At 42.1% G+C, this 27,657-nt stretch overlaps 1 protein-coding gene across 4 annotated transcripts in view; it reads right to left on the bottom strand.

Moving 5' to 3' along the window:
- The window catches only part of LOC135896242 (ecotropic viral integration site 5 ortholog-like), a 260,532-nt gene that overhangs the window by 14,766 nt on the left and 218,109 nt on the right, over positions 1–27,657 (bottom strand). For all 4 annotated transcript variants that reach the window (XR_010562642.2, XM_065424603.2, XM_065424602.1 and 1 more), the window contains 12 exons: positions 25,091–25,234; positions 24,190–24,279; positions 20,715–20,812; positions 15,054–15,114; positions 10,804–10,857; positions 9,545–9,712; positions 7,837–7,983; positions 5,324–5,473; positions 4,719–4,898; positions 3,660–3,806; positions 2,111–2,206; positions 519–614 (listed from right to left, as the gene is read on the bottom strand). Coding sequence is in view for 3 of the 4 variants with exons in the window: in XM_065424603.2 (XP_065280675.1) it covers positions 519–614; positions 2,111–2,206; positions 3,660–3,806; positions 4,719–4,898; positions 5,324–5,473; positions 7,837–7,983; positions 9,545–9,712; positions 10,804–10,857; positions 15,054–15,114; positions 20,715–20,812; positions 24,190–24,279; positions 25,091–25,234 (1,431 nt within the window). In the remaining variant the exon portion in view is untranslated. The remainder of the gene's footprint in view (positions 1–518; positions 615–2,110; positions 2,207–3,659; positions 3,807–4,718; positions 4,899–5,323; positions 5,474–7,836; positions 7,984–9,544; positions 9,713–10,803; positions 10,858–15,053; positions 15,115–20,714; positions 20,813–24,189; positions 24,280–25,090; positions 25,235–27,657) is intronic.

Raw genomic sequence — 27,657 nt, 5'->3', positions numbered from 1 at the left:
GCAGCAGATCTCGAGAGTGTCACATCCCTTATTTTTAATTTTTAAATGTGGTTTACTAAAAACAGTTAGACACAGTAAGGGCTTCAGTATCTACGTAATGCAACGTACACAGAAGTGATGTCTGCACTTCTTTTTAGATGCACAATGAGGACTCCCAAAAGCGATACCCAGGAGGTAAGATAACATGGCAAGTAATGGCAATCTTTAAATATAGGCCATCTCTTGTTTATTAGCTACTTAAACAACAGATTATTCTTAAAACAAATATGAACAAACTCTGAAGACCTGTTTTTAAGTCTTACCAGAAGTTGAGCTTTCCAATGGTGCACTGAATATCAAGGAACTACAAGAAAAACTGTGAGACAAAAATGTTTATTTATTAAACAATATTAATTATTATGGACACGATTATTATTCTTAGAGAATCAGCAGAGGATTCACCTTAATGAATTCCTACTGTATTTAAGAGGCATCTGTGGTGTTACAAAGACCAAGTGCGTGACCAAGAAAGAGCTCACCTCAGCCTTCAAGTCCGACACCTTATCCTGGAGCTCTTTCACTTCTTCAGACTCAGTGCTGCCCCTAAGCTGACCAGCCGTAAGCAGCTCTTGATTCTTGAGGACATGCATATAAAGTATATACGTATATATGTATGTCGTTATAAATAAATAAATAAATAAATAAATAAATAAATAAATAAATAAATATATCAGACTGTGTGATGTAAGCACAAAAATAATGCACAACAAACAGTACTCTGGGAGCCTTATCTGTATACATGTATTTTTCCGTTTTTTCTTTCTTTTTAAAAAAATGAAGTTGACTGCTCTCTAATGCGATCTAGTGTAGTCACTTGATCGGAGTGAACAAGGTAAAGCCTGTTATGCCATGTCAAAATGTGTGGGTGAGGGTAAGACAGCCCTTTGGGCTGCTGCTTTCACCGAAGGTACTAACAGTCAGAGAAAGCCTGAACAGCTACACTGACCAGTGGCTGCATAGCAAGGCATGTTCTAGAAGTTGCTGTGGCTGCAGTGATTTTTCAGGCGTTTATTTGTGCTATTGCTTCATATCACATGTCTAACCAATAGACTGGCACCTGAGAAGAAGTTACTATATTTTTATGCATATAACTCGCCACCATGCATAAACCGCACCTTCAATTACAACAGCCTGGGGAAAATAAAGAAGAAGAAAAAAAAATGCCTTATCGTCCAAGCCAAGGCAGTGCCGTAGGAATGGGTGACATACGAGGTCGCCATTGGCGCGTGTGCTATTCACTAACTACTAAAGGCAAAATCGCGACTCGTAAAGAGGAGGGGAAAGGGCGACCATGAAAGAGGGGAGAAGGGTGCTTCAACACGTAGAGGTGGAGAGGAGGTGGGGTTCCCTGGAGATAATGAAACTGAATGGTGGAGAACTTTGCTTTGAGATGTGGCTTCACGGCAGCGCGGCGCGCATTGCCGTGAAGCCACACTTTAAGGCAAAATTTGCATTAACCTGCACCCCTACTTTACTGTTAAATTTTTTAAAATTTTGGCGCAATAGCTATGGTGCAAAAATATGGTGCAAACTATACGTGCAAAAATTATGGTGCATAGCGCAGACAAGCTGCTGCAGAGCACAACAACTACTATGACAAGCCTTTGCATGCTTTTTGCTTTACGATTCAAAACTGTGAGGCAGAAGGATGGTGACTCTATCGGCACTGGTGTGAGCTGCTGTGAGCCACAAGTCGCAAACATAGTTGAATGGTACCTTGTTGCCTATTGGTCTTAGATGAAGACACTTGTTGCAAAGCAAGACTTTTTAGAAAATATGGGGTAGTATACATCTGCAATTTATGGTCGCTCCGAAAAAACACTTGCCGATATTCATTTTTCTATATTTAATAATTTTACTATTTTCCATTCAAAAAATGCACTTTTTTCACTTATTATTTTACTACATACCAATATTCAGATATAATAAAATTTACATGCTAAATGTGAACTCAGCAGGTTTAGCAGTTTCTAAAGATTGCATGTCTATGGTTTTTCTTTTTATTTTCCCCAGTTAGCAATACTGTTGCTGGCCAACAGAAACAAACGAAGCAAGTGATACAAACAAGCACCTTGATCTCAAGAGAAGAAATTTTCTGCTTCATCTCGGCAATGATTTGGGTGTGTTCCACTTCCCGAATCCGAGCGTTCATCCTCTCTTCCTTCATCTACATCAAGCAGAAAAAAAATATATATATAAAATGCAAAAACCATGACCAGCATCTTTTCCGGGTGTGACATGAGAAATTATTTAATCTTGCGCACTTTCCTACACTTTTGTTTCTTACAGATAATTCTTTGAAGAGGTTTCAACAAGCTTTATTATACATCAATGATCTGCCTAACTGCCTCTTTTTTTCGAAACGTATACTTTATGCAGATGATGACACAATCATTAACTCCGATAAATGTCTTACAACCTTAGTATCTAACCTTAATAGCGATTTACACAGCCTGCTGGGGTGGTGCCATACTAACCAACTACAGATAAACCTGTCGAAGACAAAATTTGTTCTATTCACTTCCCACCAACGAACACTTCACTCCATTCTTCCTATTTTTCTGGGCGCAAGTCCTATCCCTGCAAGTTTTTCATGTAACTATCTTGGCATAGAAGTACACAGAAATGTTTAATTTATTGAACACTTAACCAAAATAAAACAGAAGATTACCTACGAGATTAGGGTACTTCTAAAAACATGAAACATATTTTAGCATCAAATATTACTATCATTATACTTTTCATTTATTCATTTCCGCATTAACTACTGCGTTACTTGCTAGGGAAAAACTTACATAACCCATTTAAGCTCATTGCAAATCCTACATAATCAGGCTATTAAGATAATTACATTTAGCAAATATAACAACAATGCCTCATATCTTTTACAGGTTAATCACTTTCTTTCAGTCACACAGCTCGTTAAATATAATCTAGGTACCTTTTTGTTCTGTCAAATCAATTACACACGATGCAATAGCTTGATACCACAACCTTCTCTAATAAATACTAATATTACCAGGTTTGCAATAGACAGGAACTTCATTTTACCCAAAATACATACTAATTATGGCAAGCAGAGCATCCATTTTTCATCTATCGCATTCTGGAACACATTACCATTAGAGAAACACTTAAAATTCACGAATTCAAGAAACAACTAAAAGATTACATTCTGCCAAATACTGATGCCTAGTTCGTACTCACAACCATTTTTTCAGGGTGCCTTCATTTCATTTTCATTGCCATACCATTAGGTTTCTGTTTCTGCCTTACTTATACATTCGAGTTTGCAAATTATACTGTGTTCGTCACGTCACCTATGCTGTTACTTTATTAGTTGCGAACGAGATTATGTTACAGTGCTTTTTTTTCATGACATTTATCCACATGTAATTCTTCAATCATGCTATTCATACTAAAACCTGTAATTCTTCCATGTTGACGATTTGTTGAAACTGCTGTAATTTTTGTTTTATTACGTTTACTTTGTAAAGGAGGTCCCACTGCAGTCTTTGACTTCGGGAACTCCTTCTGTATATTAACATCTTGTAATCTTTCTAATTATCTCAATAAAAACCAATTCTGATTCTGAACAAGTAAAAGACAAAAGAACTCACCTGTGATTCCAAGTTTGTGATTTTGCGTGCCTCATCCTGGACAAGAGAGTGCAACTCACGTTCCTTTTCTGAAACCTTGTCAGACATTTGCTGATACTTAACAATTTCATCCGCTTGACGGCGGATTTGGTTCAGGCTGACCTGGTTCTGCAGCAATGGCAACAAACACAATAACAGAAATGCTAAATGTGGCCATGTTTTCTAGTAGTTCCTGCTTCAAACAAACACTCCTTTCAACAATGAATACTAAAGCTGTGTATTTTACAGCAATTAATAGTTACTGCGACAATAACCCTACAACTTTGAAGTTCGGCAAATCTCATCTCGAATTCCTTGAATCTCTTCATATCAAATACTTCCTCATTGCTTTTAGCTTGTCCAGGTTAAAAATGTAAATTGTGCACATTGAGTGTTACTCTACAGTGTTATAAATGCCCATTTTTTAAGCATATAATTATGACTATGCTAGTTATCTAACCATCCTGAAATTTCACAAATTTCATCTTCAGTTCAACTCTACGCCAAATTTTACCTCCGTATCTCTCATAGCCTGCCGATGACAATATGCACTGAGAGCGACACTTAAACATGGTTCCCTAGGACACTACTGCTTTGCTCAGAAAAGACACAGCTTTTGCATCTAAATGACTCATGTAGCGGCAACAGTAATCCAGCAGATTCAGATGGTGCACCTAAGAGAAAATTATGGGCACTGCCAATAACAAAGTGCTGTTACACATATGGATGGCAGTTGAAAGGATTTGTGTTTACACTGTGGCTATGTGCACCACGATGGACCAGTGAAAGGCACTATTCATGCACAGCAGGAGTGAGCAAAAAAAGGACCTTGGCTAATGAAAGCTGGTAAATTCTTAGCAACTCTACTTATCATTCAACTTTTCTCAAGGAAAGATGCTTTTTGGCAGTGCCTCACTGTCATCATTACGGAAGAACTACAAGTAGTACACACCAATGCCAACACAAAATCAATCTGCGGCATCATCAAAATATGCACTGCTTATAAATTCACTCATTATTAAGCATACACATCAAACTCACTTGAGTTTCCAGCTCCATGACTCTTTGACGCAGTTCTCGCAGCTCAGCAGTAGCATCAGCTTCCTTGAGCCGAGCAGTCATCAGTTCTTCCTGAAGCTGGTTCACCTGCGACTTATTTCCACTCCATCGCGATGGCGTTGACTGGTTGTCCAACTGATGGGGGTTCTCAGAGCGGTGCTTCTACATAGAGAAAAGACAACAGTTGGCTCACACTCACACACACCTAGCCCACTGTTGCAATAAGTAACATAGCCTGCACACTGAAATATTTTCAGCTATTACATATGGTTGATTAAACACAACGATCAGTTCTATATTTTAAGTATATCAAATGATGATTAATTCCTACACTACTAGACACCATCAATCAATTCACAGAGAGCAGTACGAAAGAACTGAACAATCTAGAATTTATACAATGTTGCAAGTATTCAAGGTGTTCACGTAGCACATAATAGGCAGGTAGGTTAGAAATGCAACCTTTGCAAGCACTTTCACAGTTGCTACAAGTGACTTGATTGAAATATTTGCCTCTCTACCCTATTTATTAAAGAACAATGTACAAAGGCGCCTCAAACAGTGACAGCAGCTAACGCCACACATACCTCCCAGGCAGCTTGCAAGTCAGCCACTTTTTGTCGAAGTTCTTTCATGGACAAATTAGCTTCAGCTTCACGCAATTTCACTGCTATCAGTTCTTCCTGTAGATTTGCCACGCTGTCATCTGGTGTTGCTTCCCTTAGCCGCTTATTTTCCTAGAAAGAGTGACATAACAGGCAAATAACCATATTAAAATATTAACTGCTCAACAGAATATATTTCATTGTACCAAAAGAATGGCAAAACATAGTAGAAAATACTACACACATGTGAACATTCGTATTTGGAAGAAAAAGTGAAAATCTGTTATTAGATTTATATTTAATTTGAGAATATGAAACATATTCTGTATTTTCCCACTCACGATTGAATATACAAGCACACCAGAGCGACTAGCATGCGTAAACCAAAAGTCCATGTAAATGGTGGCTTTCTGCTGCAAGCTTCAAGCACCTGCTATATATCAATCAAATATACTTATTTACTGCAAGCTCTACTCTGAGTGAGAAATTTCCACAATGATCTAAGAACAATGTCATTTTGAGGTATCAGCAGATATATTAGAATAAGCACATATAATGAAACCATTTTGTTAAAAATGTCATTAAATCTCATGTTTTTCCATTGTCCTGAACTAAAAATTAACTTTGCTTGAGACCAGATTCCTTGAACTGCAGTGACAGAGGATTCTACTACACAGAGTGAACCACCGAGAACTCCTCCACCATGCCCCTATAAAGATAATCCTTTGTTCTCCATTTATTTCACCTACAAGGAAAACAGCATTTGAGTCTTTCAAGGAACTGATCATAACTGGATGACTGCTGTTTGTAGCATTACTTTAAAATTGCATTGCTCAATCACTTAGGGGATATATTTAACCGTGCATCAGTGTATAGCCAGCCATACTTTGAACGTGAATTTAGTTAGCTGTGTTGAGTTTTCCTGTTTTATTGTTGTAGTAATCATGATTTTACACATTCTGGTAACTTTTCACTGGTTGCTCACGTCAATGCTGCCCAGTTCAGGGCAGCTTTATTTCCTACACTGGTTTAGTAAGAAAAATAGGGGGAGTGAGGGGCTAAATCTTTAGTAACAACTGTTAAAAGAAGAAGAAGAAGCCAACAAAGAATGAATAACGAAAATACAGTGAACTATACAATATAATTGAACAATAAAGAAGCTTCTAGTTTTCTCTGTGCTTTTCTAGGTTTAATGGTCTGTTGGTTTCTTGTGGTTCCTACAGTCTCTTTAACAACCTGAATATTTTATTTAAGAAAGAGAAAAAGTTCACCGATGATTACAATACTGCCTCATGCATGAGCGCAGCTGTATGTGTTTTCATTTCGTGATATATCGGCTGGTGCGGACAATCTGTCTCATGCGGCACGTTGCAAATGGAGCAAAATGTGGTACGACCGCTTCGCTAATCGTGAGATCGCGAGAGGTCGCGTATGGGTGACATGTGGGCGCAATTCACAGCAGCCACTGCATACAGACCTCCGCTCATGCAGTGCTTTGTTTCCATACAGACAATGCGTGCTACTCTGGCGCCATCTCATAGCCATTGTCACCGTAAAGCCTGTCTTACGCAGCACTTCACTTTTTTTCTCAAGCTTTCGCCATACCCTCTTCCTCCGCTTTCCTCCTCGTGCTCTCTTTGCTCTCACTGCTTTTTCATCCCCTGCTGCGCTCCACATTCGCTCTCATCTTACGCTGACGCTTGCCACAGGAATGGGTGTTTAATTCTGCACTCTAAAACATTTGGTGTTGAGATCAATATTCAAGGCCAGTATTCTTTTAATACAGTATAATCAACTCAAAGATACCACATAAAACATTACATTGTCTATAGTGACCTGCTGGTTTAGCATTAGTGAGTTTTTACACAGACTCTATACAAAAATATGGCATATATGAACATTTTTTTACCATCTACTGAATGCCAAAGTGCAGTCTAAAAAAAAAAGAAAGATATATTTGATTTAACTAATATATGAAATGAGCTCTCAACAGTAAAGTTACACTAATCAAACAATGCCAACATTAGCTATAACCATCAGGAACAAGCCACCAAGTGCAATCTGTGATTAGGCATGCAATTGCAATTTCATGAACTCCATGGGTCTGCCACCAGCAGCTTACATACAACACACACATGCATACACAGAACATGCACTTGCTCACTATGCTTGAGTAGCTCTGCACCCTCTCCAGAATAGTACCTTACCAACAGCAGTAAGCATGAAGATGTCCACATTAACTTAGCATTATTAGATTACTGCTACATGAACAGAAGCAGTGTGCATGGTAATCCAATTTAGCCCATCAATCAAACAGCAAGTTACAACTAATCAGCCTTCTGTAAGTATAAATATGGACCAATGCCTGCAGTGTGTATGCTAGACAGCAGCATGTATGTATCACCAAGATGGACAGCAGCTTTCTGAAGAGTACAATGGCTGTCTACTTATGCACCATGTCACTGGTCATCAAGAGCGGTAGAGTAACAGAATACCTCTTCAAGCTCATGTATCCTCTGGCGAAGGCCACGCATAGTCTCTTGGCCTTCGGCTTCACGCAGCTTGACAGCCACCAGTTCATCTTGCAGTGACTTGAGGAGATCCTCTGTCTGGCTGTCCAGTGATGATGGCTGCGTCTGCGCCTGCAATAAAAGAAGTGCCAAGTCATGCTAAGCCTGGCTATGAGATCCAGACAATTTATACGGAGCACAGTGCACACTAAGCCATGTTTTTACATTCACTTGTGCAAGAAAGTGGAATGGCTCACGTTTGGAATTGGTGAGACCTGCGTAATGCATGTTCAGCATTTGGTTAACACATGAACTTCACATTAAAAAACCAAGATTTAACAGACAGCGTTCACATTTCATTGCAGCCTGACCCTACCTGGTGCACCTTCAGTTACTGTGACTGAATATCTTTTCATAAGCTATTTCGGTATCTTTGAACAACTTATTGTGTTAGGGCCCCAAAGGGCAGGAAAAGATAAGCCAAGTTTCTCAGAATGTACACATACTGCTTAAAGAGAAGAAGATCCTGAAGCACATTCTTTCACGATTCCCAAAGTGCCTCGAAATGTTCACCTAATGACATACACCACTTTTGAAACAGATTAATTTGTGAACATTTTCATGATCTTCACAGAGTAAGAAAACTGTACAGCTTTCACCATGGCTAAACAATTTTCTCTTGAGTGGACGGTCTCATTTCATGCAACATTGATCGCACAGCCTTGCGAGAGAAATTTCAGCAGGGCAACAAGGCAAGCGCTTCAAACAAATGCTCTGTGGCACTAGAAAAGAAAGGCTGTGGTTAACTATTTTCCTTTCTTGTCACATTTACAATTAGCAAGAAGCTGACCAATGAGATGGTAGGAAAAGAGTGAGTAAAACCTGCACTTGCTGGAACCTGACGTGTTATAACAAAATAGCAGCACATCACTGTTTCACTTCCTTGCATTTGTACCCAGCATCTTCAACATTCCCCCCCCCCGCCCCCCAAGAATATATATATATATATATATATATATATATATATATATATATATATATATATATATATATATATATATATATATATATATATATCCCCACTCAAGCACTCTGTACAGATGGTTAACCAGCGAAGCTGAAACGTGTGGCCCTGGTATTTATCACAGGGTAAATCCCGACGGTTCTTCATTAAACAACGGCTTGGTAGGCTGCCAGATCCTCGGTACGCAGTTGCTACTTGTGCTCAGCTGCACAGGACTGTTCTTGTGCCCAGGCTGCAGCATTGGCACAGTGCAGACGAGCTCATTTCCAGTTCTCCTCATGATGTTGCTGATCAAAAGCTGCCTGCTCCTCAGGAGTACGCATGACGCATGGCCTACCCATTTCGGAGCCGAAGAGAAACTGCTGCATACACGCTCGGCTGCGACAGAGAGCAACGATGCCACTACTGGAGCAGCCAATTGCATCCCTCTATTTCTTTTTCAACATGCACATGGGGTTGTGCTGGAGGAGTTTTCAGCATACAGGCGAAAGATGGATGTACGGATGAATCAGCTAGCCATATACAGCTTTGCTGTAATATGAACACAGAGGGAGGGCAGTTTCTTTTTTATCTAGACTGGAAGAGTAGGCAAAGAGTATCTTGATCATGAAAGAAAATAATGAAGGAAAAAACTGAAATTAAAGAAACAGATCAATGGCAACTACATACCTGGTGCAGCTCCTTGATTTGGTTGTTCGCTTTCTGCAGCTCCTGCTGTACAGTGAGCTCTTGCTGGCGAAGCGCAGCAAGTTCCCGCTTGATGATGTAGTTGTCTTCTGCTTCCTGAGCCCGCACCACCTGGCCTTGGATCAGACGGTCAGCCAGTGCAGAGCTCTCCTGCACAACAAAACACCATGCCTAATTTTGGCAGGAGTGTCCAGGTACACTTGATCATTGTAGTGGATTCAACTCAGCAGGCTAATCACGTCCATCTTGTCGTAACAGTGTACTTAGTGATGTAGACACAGAAAGGAAGAAAAAATACAGTAGTGACTGTCTTGTTCCAATGTCTTCGAGTGTTAAATGTGAGACAACACCAGAAAGTGTTAGAAGCTGCAAACCAATAAGTTACCACGTATTTTATTTTTTTTATTGCTTGTTTTTAGAATAAAATGAGCATTACTTAAGAGGCATCCACACCATACACTTTAAGTAGATGCCAAAGTTAACTTATAAAATTCACTGACATATCATTCTGGGTTTCACCAAGGCAATGAAATTATATCCTCTAGCACCTCCCAGGTTTATGCAGCTATAACAATGGGCTATGCACCAGTGCATTTGTCACCAATACATCATTTAGAATACAGCAAGTCTCCATACACTAATCAGCAGATAGCAACATGGGCTGAGAGGGAAGCTGCCCAGAGAAATTGGCAGAAAAAAAAAAAAACTACTTCCCACTCCAGCTGCTGGGTCAGGCCTACATCTCACACTCTACAAGAGAGCTCCACCAACCTTTCACCTATTGCTGCTGAGGTAGGTAGACCACAATTATATCTGGAATGCTTCAATAATACCTGAAGAGTCGGGCACAGAAAGCAACATGAGCACTTTATGCTGCCACCCTGCAAAATATGGCCATATCCTAGGGAGGTATTGTTACATGAAATTGACTGCAACTATTTCCGTAACAACATGTACCAATCACAGCTAGGCACAAGAAAATGGTTGTCAGTCTGCTCAGGTATTTTACAGGTGGCAACTTGAGAGATTAATGGCAGCAGCACACTCACTTAGATCATGTACCAGTGTTAACATTAAGTTTTTTTTTATAGCAAGCCAGACATGGCACATGCTTCCTTGTAGAACAACAGCGAATTTCCATTGTCCCAAGACAATATCAGTTAAAAAAACAACGCCAAACCTTTGCTACCCACTATTTAGCATGATGATGTAATGCAAAAAAACCTGTTTGTAGGTCTTACCTGCTCAAGGTGTTCTATCCTTTGTCTTAGAAGCCTGTTCTCTGTACGAAGCCTCTGAAGAGCAAAAAGAGAGAATGCCAGGTTGAGTCAAGAAACCTTTAATCTCAGCCAGCAGTAATTTGGATATAAAGCAGTTCTACTGAATGAACTTTCAAGAGCATAAAGATTATGGCAAGGATTGACGAACACACATACACGCTAAACTTCCTCCAGCACTACTAATACATTGCATGAAGAAAAACGTTACGAGATGCCAAGTTGCTAATAATATATTGCTAGCCGAGTAATGAAATGATATTCAAGAGGTACTAAAGGGACCACTTACCGATATCCAAGGACCCACACACTGTTGTGATGCAATTGGGACCTTATCATTGAAAGTGTTTATACTCATGTGAAACATTGGAAAACATAATGAAAATTGTTTAGTAGAATATTTAGGTCTGCAAGTTCCCTTGATTATAAGTGTACAGATGCTGGCAAAACTGAAAACTCAGAAAAACGGTGATAGTATAGTGTACTAGACTAGGGGTAGTGGGCCGAGGGAGAGGTGTGGGCAATGCATGCGCGTGAAGCAGAAAATCCGGAAAATCTTTGCGGCCACGAGGCGGCGTTATGGAGCCTTTCACCTGGAGCCCGCCGTGCCACTGCCATGCTCGCTCATTGGCTGTCACCTGCATTCGTCCACGTATTTGTGTTGTTCTGTGTCATGTGCGCACATTTGTAATTTCATGTGCAGTTTTTTTCTCTAACTGATGAGGTGACATGATGAAGCCTTGTCGGAAGAACTACTGCTTCGCTCCCGGTTGCTGAAGTGGGTATAGCGGCATGAAGAATGTGCTGATGTTGTTTGGTGTCCCCGAGAACGATGAAAGGCGCTGTGTTTGCAATCGGAACATTCCCCGTGCTGATAAGCCCCTGGAGCTGACTGATGCTGTGTATGAGCTGCAGTTCAAAAAAAAAAATACGTATTTCGAGACTATGTTCATGTCATTGATGGAAAAGCAGTGCGGATACTATGTGAAAAGCCCCTGCTCTCACCGGACACAGTACCAACCATTCTGCCGAATGTTCCCAAGTACCTGTCGAAGGTGCCAGCATGTGAAAGACCTCCAAGAAAAAAGGTGTGCGCAGAAGCTGCAGTCAATGAGAACTTGCTTGCAAGTTGATGAGCTTCAAATGGATGCGCCGGCAATCAACGTGCAGTACATGCCGTTTGACTTGTTGAATGCGCCTCAATCGACAGAGCAGTGGGCTGCTCACAAATTTCCCAACTATGGTGGTGCTTCTTATGTTCATGCCCCTTTTAACATCGTAAACTGGGATACATAGCGCAAGAACGACACAAGGACGAAGCAGGAACACGGGACGAGCGCTAACGAGTAACGAGGGCCTTTCCTATACTGTTCCTCCTGATCTTTGTTCTTTGCTTACTGGTTAGTGCTCGTCCCATGTTCCTGCTTGTGTCCTTGTCCTTGTGTCACTCTTACACTATGTATCCCAGCTTACAATTGAACTACCAACACGCCCGAACTTCTTCCCTACTAAAGTGCATTTCTAGTTCTTGGGCCTTTTCTATGCTGTTCCTCTTGATCTTTGTTCTTTGGTTACTCTTTACCACTCGTCCCGTATTCCTGCTTCGTCCTTGTGTCATTCTTACACTATGTATCCCAGCTTACAATTGAACTACCAACACACCCGAACTTCTTCCCAGCTAAAGTTCCTTTTAACAGTCAGTCTCGCGCCGTCATGATCGAAAAGACAGTCTTCATGAACTTCGGAAGTACACAACGTGACGTTGTCTGCCGGACGTATGTTTGCCGTATGTTTACATCAGAACCCCTCTCGCACACCATGTAAGAAGTGAAACAGGTGCTGCATCACTCTTTTCGTCTTGTTTTACAGCGAAGCTGTCTATGGCTAAGATGCCGGGATTTCTTCGTGGCGTAACGTCGACAGAAAACTATAATCATCTATGGCTCATACTTCTGTAAGGCAGAGGTACAAGCACTCAGCAAAGTGAAGCGAACAGTGCATACATTCTCTGGAATCACGCATGCAACATACAGAACGGCATATGTTTCAGTAAACAACAAGCTTAAAACAAGCATCCGAACCACGTGCATAATTGATAAGACGCTCCTATGATACATGTAATGCGAAGCACGTAGCGCTCCCCGTATACGTTTCTCAGTTGGTAAAGATCACCGTGGCACAAACTGTTGTGGCGACAACTGCTTGACTGTTGCACATAAAGCATGGAATGATGTAACTATACTTTTGCATGTGCAAGAAGAACCCGCCTAGCAACCGATTTGTTTTGTGACACGCACATATAATGAGGACTCCTGAAGAGCAGCATGCATAGGAGGCGCGGCAAATTTCTCTTCCCTCTGGCTCACTCTTTGTAGGTGCACGAAGTAGCGGCGCAAGCCAAGTCGCAGGCCGTCGAAATAACTAGGTAAAGTGCATGTGAATGTCGCCACGCGAATAATTTCAACCTACATCGCAATGAGTAATCGTTCTAGCTGTCGTTTACAGCTTCGCTGTCCAACCATCTTTACAGCATGAATTGGAGCTCACTTTATTATGTGTAAATGAAGCGCTCTCTGCAGAACTAAACCTGTGTGTACGCTGAATGTTTTCAGTGCAGGTTCCGATAAGCCTGTCGTGCCACCAGCACGTGCTTAGACTCACATGTACCAATGAAACTTTTTGAACTTGTGTCCTCGCAAGAAAAAAATAGCAAGAACTCGTTTTTTTTGCCCTCTTTATCTCTCTTCTGTATATTAGAGAATGCGGTGGAGCGTATTGAAATGGGTTTTTCCAGCCGGGTGAAGGAACATCAGACACGTATGCATGAAGGGCCCAGGTGAAAGGCGCAGCAGCACCACCTGCGTGTTTCTGGGAAAACTGCTTCACCACAGAGCCTTCCCATGGCCCACTACCCCTAATCTAGTACACTGTAGGTGATAGCATGCAGAAAAAATGCAACTTCAAAGAAGTGGTTTCACAGCAAAGGTTTTCTAAATTATCAATAATCCAATTAAAGATACTTTTACTAAAACGTCTGCAGAAAATGAAACACAAAACATATATGTGCAGATGTTTTTCTTCTTTACTGGACATTCAAATGTGTATCAGCCACTTGTGAAATTTTAGGAAGTGCAGTAGGATGCGACTGACATTTTGTGGGAGCCAGAAGTGGGAAAGGAGACCAAGGACATAGGAAAAGTGCAAGCTAAAATGTGTTGGGACTGCTGACACTACTGTATGGCAATATGCCTGCAATGCCAACAAGCATGTGCTTTCCAACGGCTGTATGCTTGTCGAAGGATCACTCATGTGACATTATAGACACTGCAACAAAGGCACTTTGGTCAACGTTCTACAAGCAAGCAGCGGAACAGCTCAGGGGGGAATCTGCTTCATACTACTGCAGGAAGTGCATGTGTGCATGACGTGTGTCCTGCCGGGGCCAGGAATAGCCTGTAAGCATTGAGAGTGCATATCACTGATGCACCATTTTTGTTCTTTGGCTCATTTTCCACTTCTAGATTTGTTCTCTGAAGTTGTGTAGTTTATGTTAAGTTTATTAAACCCTATTGTTTCTTGTACTCCCCTTTCCTGCTTATGAGGGACTCCTTGCCAAACCCTTCCAAGGAGCAACCAGCTTCAAGTGTTGGGCAGACACTTGAAGGGCACAAGGCTGTGTGTAGTATGTCGAGTGTTGACAGGTGACGTGGTGAAAACAGCGACACTTCCCATAGTTGCCCGCCTTCCCACACACACGCATGCACAAGAACCTAAAGGCACAAAAGGCCCTGCATTAGGAAAGAAATAACTTCTAATGAAAACCACAGCATATTTGGCAGCACCTAAGGCATGCGTACTTAAGCAATGGCACATCATCACATGGTATGAGAACCTATTGTTACTATGTTTCACTGCTGTGTTTCGACTTATATCATATTCCATTTGCGACCACTTGCACTGAATTAAATACGTAATTCTATACTAGGGGGATTATGCCATGCCTGTTTCTATTATTCCGCAACACAATTTTTCCATCCATGCCATAATCGCGAGACATGATCCAAACTGATCCCTTGAAATCTTTCTTTACACAGAACATTTCTCAGGTTGCATTTTACAGGTTACATTTGGCAGCAAGCGTTTTTGGCTCGATGAAGCTTAAAGCCTTTCTAACAGATTTTTTGCTATGGTAGAAGTTTTCCTTGTACACTTACCCTCAGCTCAATCATTTCTTCATGTTCTTTAACCTTAAGTGCTGTGTACTCTTTTTCTAGCCTAGAAATAAAGCAGAGGAAAATGTGATTAATGAGCATACACCTACACATTCTGATTGCCCTCATTAACTTCCCACTCTCACAACACACACAACTCTTATAGCTACATTACAGTGAAACCAGAAAGCCACGAAGTCTTCAATGCAAAGCTCCCATTCACAGTGTTTTATTCAATATTTATTATTTACATGAAATTCAGGACAAATGTCATGACAGGAGCAAAAGGTTGCCATCTCAGCACCTTGACAACAGCTCCTGCCAGGATAATATGAAATGGATAATGAAATCACTCATACCTATATAGAAAAGCACACATGTGCAAAAAGTACAGATATCTATATACAAAGAAATTTATACACAATTTACACAATATGCAATATTCTGAAAGACCTAACAGGTTAGCATGATACAGTGCAACATGGTTCCTTTGAGCACAAAAAAAAATTTTTTTTTTGCGTTATTTGCAGAAATATAATGCAATATTAATGAAAGCTGTTCACAGTGTAGGTTAGTACAATATCTCACAGACATGATCACCACCACGTGATCTATGCACCATGCTTGCTCATTTGCCTATTAATTGCTCAGTGCAACTAAGGTCCCTCTGCCAGCAGATGCTACCTCTGAGAAACAGATTATCTCGAAATGACTCAACTTCATCAATTCTGACACATGAAATCATTGAAAAAATAATTTTACATAATAGTGATCAGTGTACTATCATAGAGAATGGAGCAAATCAATGAAAACGCTGCAGGTGGCACGGTCGCTGCCTTCAGTCCCCTCTTTGCATTGTTTGAGAAGCCTGGGAAGGCCGGGCGGGCGACCCTTCGGTTGTGGCATGCGTGATAGAGCTGTTAGACTGACTGCACACTTCTCAAGAATTATCAGGGCAGGAAATGCATGAGGCATAAAGCAATGCTAAGCACTATACTATGACAGGACGGCTTGAACGCGACACTTTGAAGTTGGGGAAAGGTTCCTGAAAAAGTTCCTGAAACCCTCATTGAAAAACAAACTACAGGTTCAATGGGAAGGACCAGTTGACATAATTCCGAAATTACCTGAAACAAGCTATGTAATCACGGTACCAGGAAAACGAAGGACACCACAAGTGTACCACAGTAATCTACTTAAACCCTACCGAGAGAGGGAGGCCATTGTGAACATGTCCCTTAACCAACCTGAGGAGATGCCTGTCGACTTTACGGAGTTAACAGAAGTAACGGGGGCAAAAGACATTCACGAGACCATTGACAAGCTAGTAGAGCAGGCGGAGTTGAATTCCAATCAAAGGGCTAAACTGAGGGAACTCGTGTTTGAATTTAAAGACATATTTTCAGACACACCTGAAAGGACCACTGCGATCATTCACAACACCTAGTCAACCTCGTCGGACCCAGTTCGTTTGAAAGCTTATCGCATTTCACCTCGTCAACGTCAAGTCATGGCCGCTGAAATAAACAAGATGTTAGAGGTAGGTGTAATCAAGCCAGGAGAGAGAGTGATTATACCTCACCTCTTATCTTGGTTGAGGTCCCAGGAAAGGAGCCGCAACCATGCATAGACTACTGCAGGCTCAACTTAATCACGAAGGACAAGACCTACCCAATACCGCATATCGAGGAAAGGCTTCAGGAAGTTAGCAGTGCTAATTTCATCTTCACGCTCGGGAGCAGAAGCCTTTGTCAGGCCACATGGCCTTTAGCTTCTGCTTCCTTTCTGTTGTAAACAGGAGAAATAAACTCATTCATTCATTCATTCATTCATTCATTCATTCATTCATTCATTCATTTAGTCAGAGGGTACTGGCAGGTTCCATTGACCGAGAGGGCAAGCAGGATTGCGGCATTTATTTCCCCGATGGGAACCTTTCGGCTGAAAGTCCCGAGCTTTGGATTGAAGATTGCTTCCTTTTGCTTCTCTAGTCTTATGCACCAGGTGCTACGGGGAATGGAGGACTTTGCACTTCCGTATCTTGATGACATAGCAATCTTTTCTTCATCATGGGTGGACCATATGGAACGCCTGCGAACCGTGTTGTGTCGTCTACGAGAGGCAAATTTAACTGTCAAGGCTCCAAAATGTCAATTGGGGCATGTGGAGGTAGCTTATCTAGGTCATGTAATAAGGCAAGGCCATCGTCAGCCTTCCGAGGTTAAACTGATCGCAATGGACAACTTCCCACAACCACGCACCAAGCGAGACATCACGTCATTCCTTGGCTTGGCAGGTTATTACCAAAGATATATCCCACATTATTCCGAGATTGCAAGTTCTTTAACAGATGCTCTCAGAAACACAGAACCGCAAACGGTAAAGTGGGATGACGCAAAAGAAAAGGCTTTTAGTATGCTGAAGAAAGCACTAACGAGTCAGCCAGTGTTGAATGCGCCCGACTACTCTAAGCCATTCATTCTTCAGTGTGATGCCAGCGACAGGGGTATGGGGGCGCTGCTTTGTCAAGAGAGAGACGACGAAAACGAACACCCTGTACTGTATGCCAGTAGAAAGCTTTCAGTTTGTGAGGAAGCATACAGTGCATCAGAGAAGGAATGCGCCTGCGTAGTACGGGCAGTACAGAAGCTAGCTTGCTATATCACTGGTTCAAGGTTCACTATAAAGACTGACCACTAAAAACGGTCGTCTGTTGCACTGGAGCTTGGCTCTTCAACAGTACACCTTTGATATTCGCTACAAAAAGGGTATGCTTAACGGCAATGCCGACGGTCTGAGTTGTGCCCCTAGAGTAACGAAAGCCTCATGCTCACTCGGATTTCCGTGGCATTTTTACGTTTGTATTTTTTTTCATACGTTTTATTTTTATTATCACGAAGTTGTAGTCGATTGTTAGCTGATTTTAGCAACCATGTCTTAACGCTTTCGAGAAATGGCTGTTTTTAGTGTTCGCGGGGGGGGGGGGAGGGGTAGGACGCAAGAGGAATGGGAAAGCAGTAGCAGATTTTCTTTCTTTTTTTTTTTAACCTGGTGTATCTTGGAGGAGGGTGGCCTTGTGCTTGCTCGCTTTATGGTTGTGGATCCGGCACTGTTCTGGAGTGATTGCTTGCCCAAACAGGAGACGAAAAGTTGCGAGACCTGTTTGCAAGTCTAGTTTCATCGGACCCGACCAGGGACAAAAAACACAAGAGCGCCACGAGGACTGATGAACGACTCCCAGGAATATACCAGCTATGAACCAGGAGTTCGTCACCACTGAGGGAAATTCTGCTACTGAAACGCCAATCCCTCACCCAGTGGCTGCTGGCCCCTATGCGTCGGGATCTTCCTCCCCTGCCGGAGATGCTGTTACGGTTGGCGTGTAGCACCCCGTGCAAAAAGGATGCTCGACCACTATGCCTCATCAAAACGAAGGGTGAATTCCCAATTTGTTGTGGTTGTCTCGAGGGGTTGCCAGTCTGGCTGGCACCCCGCAGTGCTTACAGGCCCCTTTGTGTGCGTGCGACTTTAGAGGGACCCTTTCCTTGAACTGTCAAGCTCTACAGGAGAACTTCCGCGAACCAATGTCGCCTAGAAGAAAGGATTAAGCCACGACGAGAACTGATGTCAGCTGGGACAATGGATCAGCCACCTATCCATAACCAGACGCCCTTACGGTGAACTAGCAACGCACGAAAGAGAAGTGATCCGCCGCCTATCCCCGATCAAGACTCTGTGGGTTGCCCCTACAGAGGCAGGCTTGTGAAAGGTCGCCGGGTGAGTGGGTGCCGCCGCCAAGCACCGTGGGACTCGGTGCATATCACGTGATGTTGACGTGAGCAAGATTCCGCCTACAGTTTTAGTGGGCCTATTTAAAGGGCCCCGCAATGCACCTTTTCACTTCATTACCCTCTTTCACCAACCATTGAATAAACCGTGCAAGTATCGCACTAGAAGTCATCTCGTCCCTGCCTGATCGCCATGGTCTACCAGATGCCTGCAGCCCACCGACAACGCCACGCTACCCAATAGTAATGCCGGTCGGGCTTCAAGAAACAGGCGTTGCAGCAACTGGTCGGCAGCGGTGAGGTACGCTACCCTAGAGAGTGCAACATCCCCCCATTACCTGGAAACCAGAGAAAAGGATGAATGGGAGATAACCCCATCAACGAATAGATAAGCGCAGTTAATTAGACGAGTCAAATTGCCACCTATCCCTCAACACTTATCCAGCCGTCGAGACAGCCTGTAAACCGGCTGTTGCAGGATTCCACAAAAGGCCCTCAGCCTGCGCTTCACCTTGCAGTCTGAATGAAGCACAGAGTGGGCAACGACGAATAAACCAGGTGTCACCGGATGATTTCTTTCTTCCACAAATTCCGAACCAGTTTCTTTGAGGCGGAGTTACTGCGGGTTATGGATAGCATGGGCGTGGTATTGCAACGGAGTCGACGATGGTGATTTGCTGCTGGACAGTCTTCAGATTCCCTAGTTGACTCGCCTAGGGAAGACGAAGGGATTGAAAGCAGATACTTTGGAGAATGAGGACAGAGGGTCCTGACGTGAACTGACGTGTTTACTTGCTCCTGCATAGAGTGGGCTTCCGCACTGGAGCCGTGTAACTAAGCGAAAAAAAACCTTTTTCCTTCATTTTACACAACTTGACATCGTAGTCGATGGGCTTGGTGGATTCCATGCCCTGAACGCCACCCTAGCCACAACACTAGACACAGAGTGCACCTCTCAAGGAATGCTTTCACGCAAGAATTTCGAGTGAGCGTGCTATAATAAAAGAGGCGCAAATGATTAAACATTACCCTCCTCCCAAGCTATGGTGCACCACCTCAACTTTTACCCCAGACAGCCATCGCTAGTTCCCACCTTTTTCGTGCAGTGGCGCAATTATTGTCTACTTTTGGTTGATTTTAAGCGAGTGTGCTCCCGCATATTTTTCGTATACAGTTTTTCTCATTAAGCCTGGTCTACATGGAGTAAAATTTAAAGACAAACTTCGCACAACAAATGAGGACGCGTTGGCATGACCTATAATGTTTGTTGGCTTGCACTACACGAAGCAAAAAAGAGACGGATGCCTCCAGAGGCGTTCGTCGCACTGCTGCGAGCATTATTTATTTTTAAGGTTACACAAGTTACTATGCGCACATATGGCATTAAAAATACCCTAATGAAGCGACATGTTTCTAGCATTGCCGATGATGTTGCGAGGGCAGCCAATCGGATCACTTGCTTGAGCGACATCACTCACCCACCCTAAGTAGCACGGGGAGGGGCTGCTGAGAACATTTTTAAAGCCTTATAATAAATCAGATGCTTTACACACAGAGCGATTAAATCTGTCTCTTAATGACCACACAGACTTGCCCTACTGACTTAGTATGTTAGCAAACAGTTGTCAAAATCATTTCAGGGTCCCTTTAAATATCAGGCCTGTCTTTTCCAAACTTTAATCCACAAGTTCAAAATATAGCAGTTATTACAATATTGCAATACATTTCTCATGTCATAAAATGTTACCACATAACATCATGCACAAGAGCAACGATCCAAACAACCAGCAGATCGACAGGATACAGAGATCATGTAAACTGCATACGTACATAAAGATGAGCAAAACAGAGTACAAGCCAAGATCAACACACTCACTTCTTTATTTTCTTGCTGTTGTACTTCACTTGCAGAGCCAGGTTTATAAGATAATCTGGATCTGTTTCACACTTGCTTGGCATTTCCTTTTGGAAGTACTGCATAAAAGAATATGCGAAGTGACTATGGTCACCAATAAAATTTCCAGGAGAGCCCAGCACAAGCATAATTAAACATGAAGTACAGTCAATGCTCATTACAACTGACCGTAATACTTCAGCGAGACAGGTCTGTTATATCCAAAATCTGTTCCAGTCAAAATTAGGGCCACAGTATGTTGTGAAATGGCGGAACTTAGCATGTACCCCCATCTAGAGTTTGATTATTAGAACTCTCAGGCAGCTGGAAAAAAAATTATGAAATAACTAAATTAATATAAATAAATAAATAAACGTACACGATAAACACACAGCCATGCTTAGTAGCATGGCGTCTTGCTTTCTGGAACTCTACACTGCACAATGACAAGACTTTCCTGCTAGCAAAAGCATGGGTACAAGTGATATTTCTGTCGTTGCCGCCAGTTCCCTGCCATGCCAACCGACTGGCCCACAAGCGAGTCGCTACTGCCGATGACACAAACATAAGCTAAGGTTGTTTTTAACATGAAACAATTATCGATAGAATAAACTGACATCTTAATTTTATCTTTTGTAGTGAGCGAAGACCACTGTCAAAGTTGTAGCGTGAACAAGGGCTGCAATACGAAGCAAGTTTAGCTTGGAGCTCGCATGCAGCCACAGCTGCACTGCATGCGAAATGGCTTGACTGCATCCCAACCTTTGCAGTCTGGATGCTGGCTGCTAAGAACAGCCTATTTTCTTTCTTGTGTGAATTGCTGCAATGAGAAATAAAGTGTTCTCAAAGCAATACATATTGCATTCATCAGCAGTTATTTTTGAAGCAGCTACAGCTACAGCTATGAAGCAAAGCAGTTTAGGCCTATAGCAGCTCCCTCGGCACGGGCCATTGCGCAGAACGTTACTGCAGGACGCTTGCCGATAGTATTTTCAGTCATGAAGAAAGAGTTCATTTTTGCACATTGCGCAAGTGGATTGAAATAGTTGATTGCAGAGCACTGCCGCATGCATGCATCACAGCAGCAAAGTTCGTTGTATACAGTCGAACCCACTTATAACGATACCGGTTTTAACAATATATTGGTTATATCGGTTATAACAATGAGAAACTCCTGCACTGTGAACTTTTGTATGTTTTTCATGGTGAAATAACCCACTTACTACAATGCCCCAATGCCGCATTATTGCTTATAACGATGAAGTCTGGCTGCTGGATGTCCGTGCCAAAAGGTAGTGAATTGCGAACTTTTTGAAAAGAAAAAAAAAAAGAAAACGAGAAATTCGAGCCGCTGCACAATGGGCCACTGTTTCAACAGCCACCCCGCACTCATTTTCCAGCCAACTCCACACGCCTCTCTCCCGTCGCCCTTCCATCCGTCCGAACATGAAAGGGCTACGCCCGTAGTTCTAAGCTACCCCACCCTCCGAAACACTAATGGACCGCGCAAAATGCGGTGCTCACGGATTGCTCGCATGCTGCTTGCTGGCCCCTCATTCAGTGAAGTTCTGCAAACAGCTTAATTGCAAGCGTTGTCTTTGTTGGTGGCGTCGAAATCGTTCCTGGCCACGCGGTTTCTCAGCCTCGTTTGACCAACAGTTGGTTTGACTCGCCGCCAAAACGGAAGACAGCCGATGTGCCCACTGATCATCGGCAATGCACGATGTTGCTGATAAAAATACAGCGCACGGCTATAGATTTGGAAACTAAGTGCTTCTAACCGATGAGGCGATCGTAGTGAACGTGCTTGCATCAGATACCAATGACAATGACGGCAGCAATGATGCGGTAGGGCAGGCTGCCTCACCGCTGACCTCACACGGGCAGATGATTCAGTCCCTCCGGGGTTTTGTTTTCGTGAGGAACCTTCCGCTGCACTATGTGGATGCCTTGGAGAAGGATGTCGGCAAGCTTTGTGTAAAGCATGCAAGACTGACGGACATAGGGTTTTCTTATGCAAGCCAGCGAGAATTATGTGACGAGATGCTTGTGGCGATCTTGCCTCGGCGTTTCTTCTGGATTTCTCGAGCAGACAAGATGCAGTAGCAACCTTCTCGCATTCTTTAAAAGGCCCCTTTTGGGGCCACCTTAGCGGAGCTTGCGTATCGCTTGTCACCCATGACCCCTCTTTGCAGTTGTTATAGCAGAGCCATTCTTTAATGCCGACAGCTGCGGCTTGTTACACGCAATCGGAGTGCCCAGGAATCAGTTAAACAAGTGAACACAATCAGCAGCCGGATGGAGGAAGGTAGTGGGGAGGGGCACTGGCCTCCCCACCATTATAGTTTTCTCTCATCAGCTCTGCCTTCCCACTCTCCCCTCTCCTTCTAGTTCATCATCCACCTGTTTTGATTTTTTTCATGCAATCCGGTTATAACAATTATCAGTTATAACAATGTAATTTTCGTGGCACTTGAATATTGTTGTAAGTGGGTTCAACTGTATGTACCATCTAGACAAAATTTGCAAAAAAACTTTGTCCGTTATAGCCATCAAAGACAGGTCTCTTAACTCATTCACTTCCAAGGCCGGCACTGAGCCAGCCAGGCCAGAAGAACCACAGTGCAGGTGGTCGGCAGTGCACTGGCCACCCTTAGAGCGCATGTTCTGAGAAGCTTTTCATAGATGGCACCACACTGCAAGCTATTTTCTTATTATTTTGGGTTTCGTACACTAGACGGACATATTTGTCCACACTTTCAGCAGTAGTTGACAGTAAAACAATGGAAAGCTTCCTGCTAGACAGACTCCGCTCTGTTGTTATAGCCGTTGAAACCAGAGTACAGGCTTTCAAGTGGGCTCATTTTTTTTCAGCACATACCACCGAACACCGGGTAGCAGAACCCTTTGAGGTGTGGCTTAGTTTTCAAGGACCATGTCAGAAAGTCCAAGAGGTGTTCCGAGTGCGAAAAATGCGAAGCTGTATTTCCCGTTCCTGCACGTTTTCAACTTTTTATACTCACTTTATATTTATTTTACCGCATCTGATACGGAAGCCCTTTTGTGAACAAAATAAATCAGGCATTTTGTAAATGTTATGTCTGTAGCAGACTTGAGAGCGATTTTCTTACAGCATGGAACATGCTGAACAAAGCAGGAAAATGTACCACAGAACACCAGGCACAGCAGAGCACCAACTAGCCGGAAGCAAAGGAGTTAAAAGTGGAATTTGTTGCATTGATAATATAGACAGACTAAAGTAAATCAAAAGGAAGGTCTGTTATATCCAGAAGTATGTTGTATGCGGATCTGTTATAACAGGCGTCAACTGTGTACCTTGCACATATCATGGGAAATAATGTAGGGCAAGCACCAAAATATACTCTGAAAGCCTGCTTAATATATGTTTAGTAAGCTTAGAATGCTAATGCAGGTATATTATAACCCAGTATCTCACCCTTAGCATGCCTTCCATGTCCAGCTGCAGTATGTCTTCCTTGCAAAATTGGAGAATAGCTATGGCTATCCTGAATATCATCTCCATTCCCTGTAGGATGAACAAAATTCACATCGATCAATACATAATGAGCGACCTAAGTATCGATATTTTGGGTGCCCAGTACTAGCAGACAATGACTATAATGAACAACAAAAGTGCAGGACACAGCAGTGCTGTTTGACAGGTAGAAGAAGACACAAAACTAGCAGAGTGCATTGTTTCCTCAGGTATTCACTTTACCAGCACAAACCATAACTTCTATTTCCCAAAAATATATTGCTCACATTCATATATACCCCACACAAGCATAGTAAAGACCAAGAACCAATCTTGTCACTAACAACCTAATAAAAGCTATGCTATTACTTGGATACCACACCAAGCTGTACAGTGGGCTGCAAAAATCAATACAGACAAGCATTTCTAGAAATGCAATCTCAGAAACACACTAACAAGTTTTCTCCGTGCCATTACTTTCCCTGTCCCGTTCTCTTCTCTTGTGTGTGTCCGTTTATTTGGCATCTTCATATTTTATAATGAACAGCTACAACCTAGCCCAACAAGAAGTGATTTTAACCATTACTTAAAACTTCCCATAAGCTCTACAATATAAAACAGTAACTGCCAAAGAGCTAATGTTACTTGAAGCTGCGCTGCTTTACACAATCTCAAGTAACAAGTCTCCGGGCTCTTGCCCAGACAAGGACTCACTGAGGTGTCCCAATTTTTTAAAAAGAATCTATGCCTAGTGTTTGGCGCATGATAGCCTCAGCTGCTTATGTGCCACTAAACTCAACTCAACTCAACTCAAGTAACAAGTGGCAACAAAATAAATAGCCAATCAAAACAAGTGACCAACCTCAGAGAGAAAAAGGTCCATGACCCGGCATGCTAGGGTGTGCGGCAAGCAGGAAGTGAACAGAGTGAGAAACCATGATGAGGCATACATAGACGTGTGGAAACTCTGAGCTTGGAAGTGCATGTGGATCTCGGGCACCAGCTCCTGCATGTGAAAAGACATGTGATTCAGATGAAATAATGCAACCACAACAGCTAAATAGAAAAGGCTCGCAGTTAAAACAGTGATACACTGAAAGATACATTGAAAGAACATTTTTCCGTGCACTTTACATCATGTGACAAAGATATGATCCACCATTACAATAAATAAATAAATGAATAAATAAATAAGTAAATAAATAAATAAATATGCTACAGCCAAAGGACATGCACATTTGTGCACGTTCTCTATCTCATGTAGCAGCAATAATTACTCCTTCAGCTTTTTTAACCAACATTTGACATATTTGTTTTTTCATATACCACAAACAAACAAAAAACAAAGAAATGTCTTTTTTTTTTTCAATCTTTCTCCTTCTCTCAATTTTTCCTATTTCCTTAAAGCACTGGAAATGCATGAGATGTCTATATTCCAACTAGTCCAGCTGTCCACTTTAAGTAAATAAATCACGAAGTCTGGCATCTATATCTACTTTCAGTGCAGCTGACCTAAAAGAAAGTTCCATCTTACTTAACTCAAAATCAAGTTAGTGACAAACACTATCAAGCCCAAACAAAGCACAATGGCTGTGGGTTTTAATATACTATTAAAACTGGTGCCCAACACGACCATTACCATGCCAGTAAAAGGCCTGCAAACAAGCAAGAACATCCTTCAGGGATGCGACTACTCAGCATGGCTTTACTATGAGACCAATGAGGAGGTGCTCACTAATATCGTGCTGTCTTAGCCTGATATATGAACCCACATGGTCAAGGATGTGGAAGGCCTTACCATTCAACCGATACAGTAACTAGTGTCACTGTAGAAGATATGGACAAGGATGATAGGCGACATGTCAACCGAAACACAGGTGCTGTCGCAATGCACACAACGCGGTGCAATCTGTAGGAGCAGCCTACCAGTAACATCTATGCCACCAAGAGGTTTCTCCTGCCCCTCAGTTGGCTGCACAATCACAACAGCATCTAGTATATCCAACATCTAGTAATCACAATGGCACCCAATTCCTTTGCATATAATTTCTTAAAGCAAATCATGTCACAGCCATGATTTTGTGGGCAGCAGCCATAATTCAAACAATGCAAAGTTAGAGAGCTGCACAGCTAAATTTTGAATCTGTAACCCAATGCTGAACAGCGTAATAACATAACTGCTGAGTCAATGAGGCAGATGTACAGTAGATGTCTTAAACATGAAGAAGAAACATTCTATTGCTTTTGAGATACCTGAGAAGACAACAAAATAAAGAATTATTCACCTAACAACAGATGTGCTTTTATGCAAGTAATGCCATTATTTACAGCACCCTTTCCACAATGAAAATTGTAGAGCCTGTGCTGTTCTAGAGAAAGCATGCTCAACAACTTTGCTGTATTCTTTTAAAAGAGCTATCTGCAATTTTGTTACAACCATATACAGAAAGCGCACAATGAAGACTTTAAGTTCCCATTCTGCCTTTAGAAGCAAAGCTTTCTTAGCCTCTTTACGTCACTTTGGCATCCATTTTTAACCACTTTTTACTTGCTGCGAGTGCAACCCATATGTGCACATTGATGCCGAGTGGAACCCATCACTCAATAAAAGAAGAAATTGCATGTCCAATGGTTGGTTTCAAACCCGGTTCCCCCAGCACAGAAGCTTGATTCTCTAACTATCAAGCCACAGATATATAGCTAAAAAGATAGAATAAAACATCCTTGCGCATTTCCCTACTGCAAGCCGGTGTGTTGAGACGCTTGGCGCGCTAGCCGCATTGCACAGCGACCATTTTACTTATAAAAAGTGAGCACACGCATCTTCTAGCTGATGATGAAGATAGAAGTTACTGGATGTATTGGTCGCCAAAATTCGCTGTGCATTTCTCATAGCATTGTGGCATTCTGGCAAGTTTCTACAAGGTCAAGCATGTCATATCTTACGATTCAACATGTTTTAATGCCGAAAAAGAAAAAAAAACATCTTGCTCTTAAAGATCCACCATGGTAGCTAAAGGATGAATTCGTCACTGAAATCTGCAGTGCATTTATTGTCGTAATGCGACCTTTTGCCTTGCTGGCTCATGAAAGCTTCACGTATAGCGAATTCCACAGTTCATGGGATCTGCATTCATAAATTCTTATTTCTGCCTTCACAAAGATAATATTATAGTTTAAAGAACAGTGACAGTAGAAAGATCAAAATTTTTTTAAAGTCCTGCATGCCATAAATTTCCTTGAAAGCTTCAGTTTCAAAACATTCAAACTTTTCCACCAACCATAAATTTTCAAAGTATACCATTTCCATTTTTATTCAATATAAACTCTGTAAGCACAGGATCCAATGATAGAAGAACTTTACGAAACGAGACCATACACAGAAAGAATGGTCATGCGGACAAGTGTTATAAACATGTTGGTATTTTA

This window comes from Dermacentor albipictus, chromosome 1 (assembly GCF_038994185.2).
Source record: "Dermacentor albipictus isolate Rhodes 1998 colony chromosome 1, USDA_Dalb.pri_finalv2, whole genome shotgun sequence".
NCBI classification, from domain to species: Eukaryota; Metazoa; Arthropoda; class Arachnida; order Ixodida; family Ixodidae; genus Dermacentor; species Dermacentor albipictus.
This window is presented reverse-complemented; position numbering and strand designations above follow the sequence as displayed.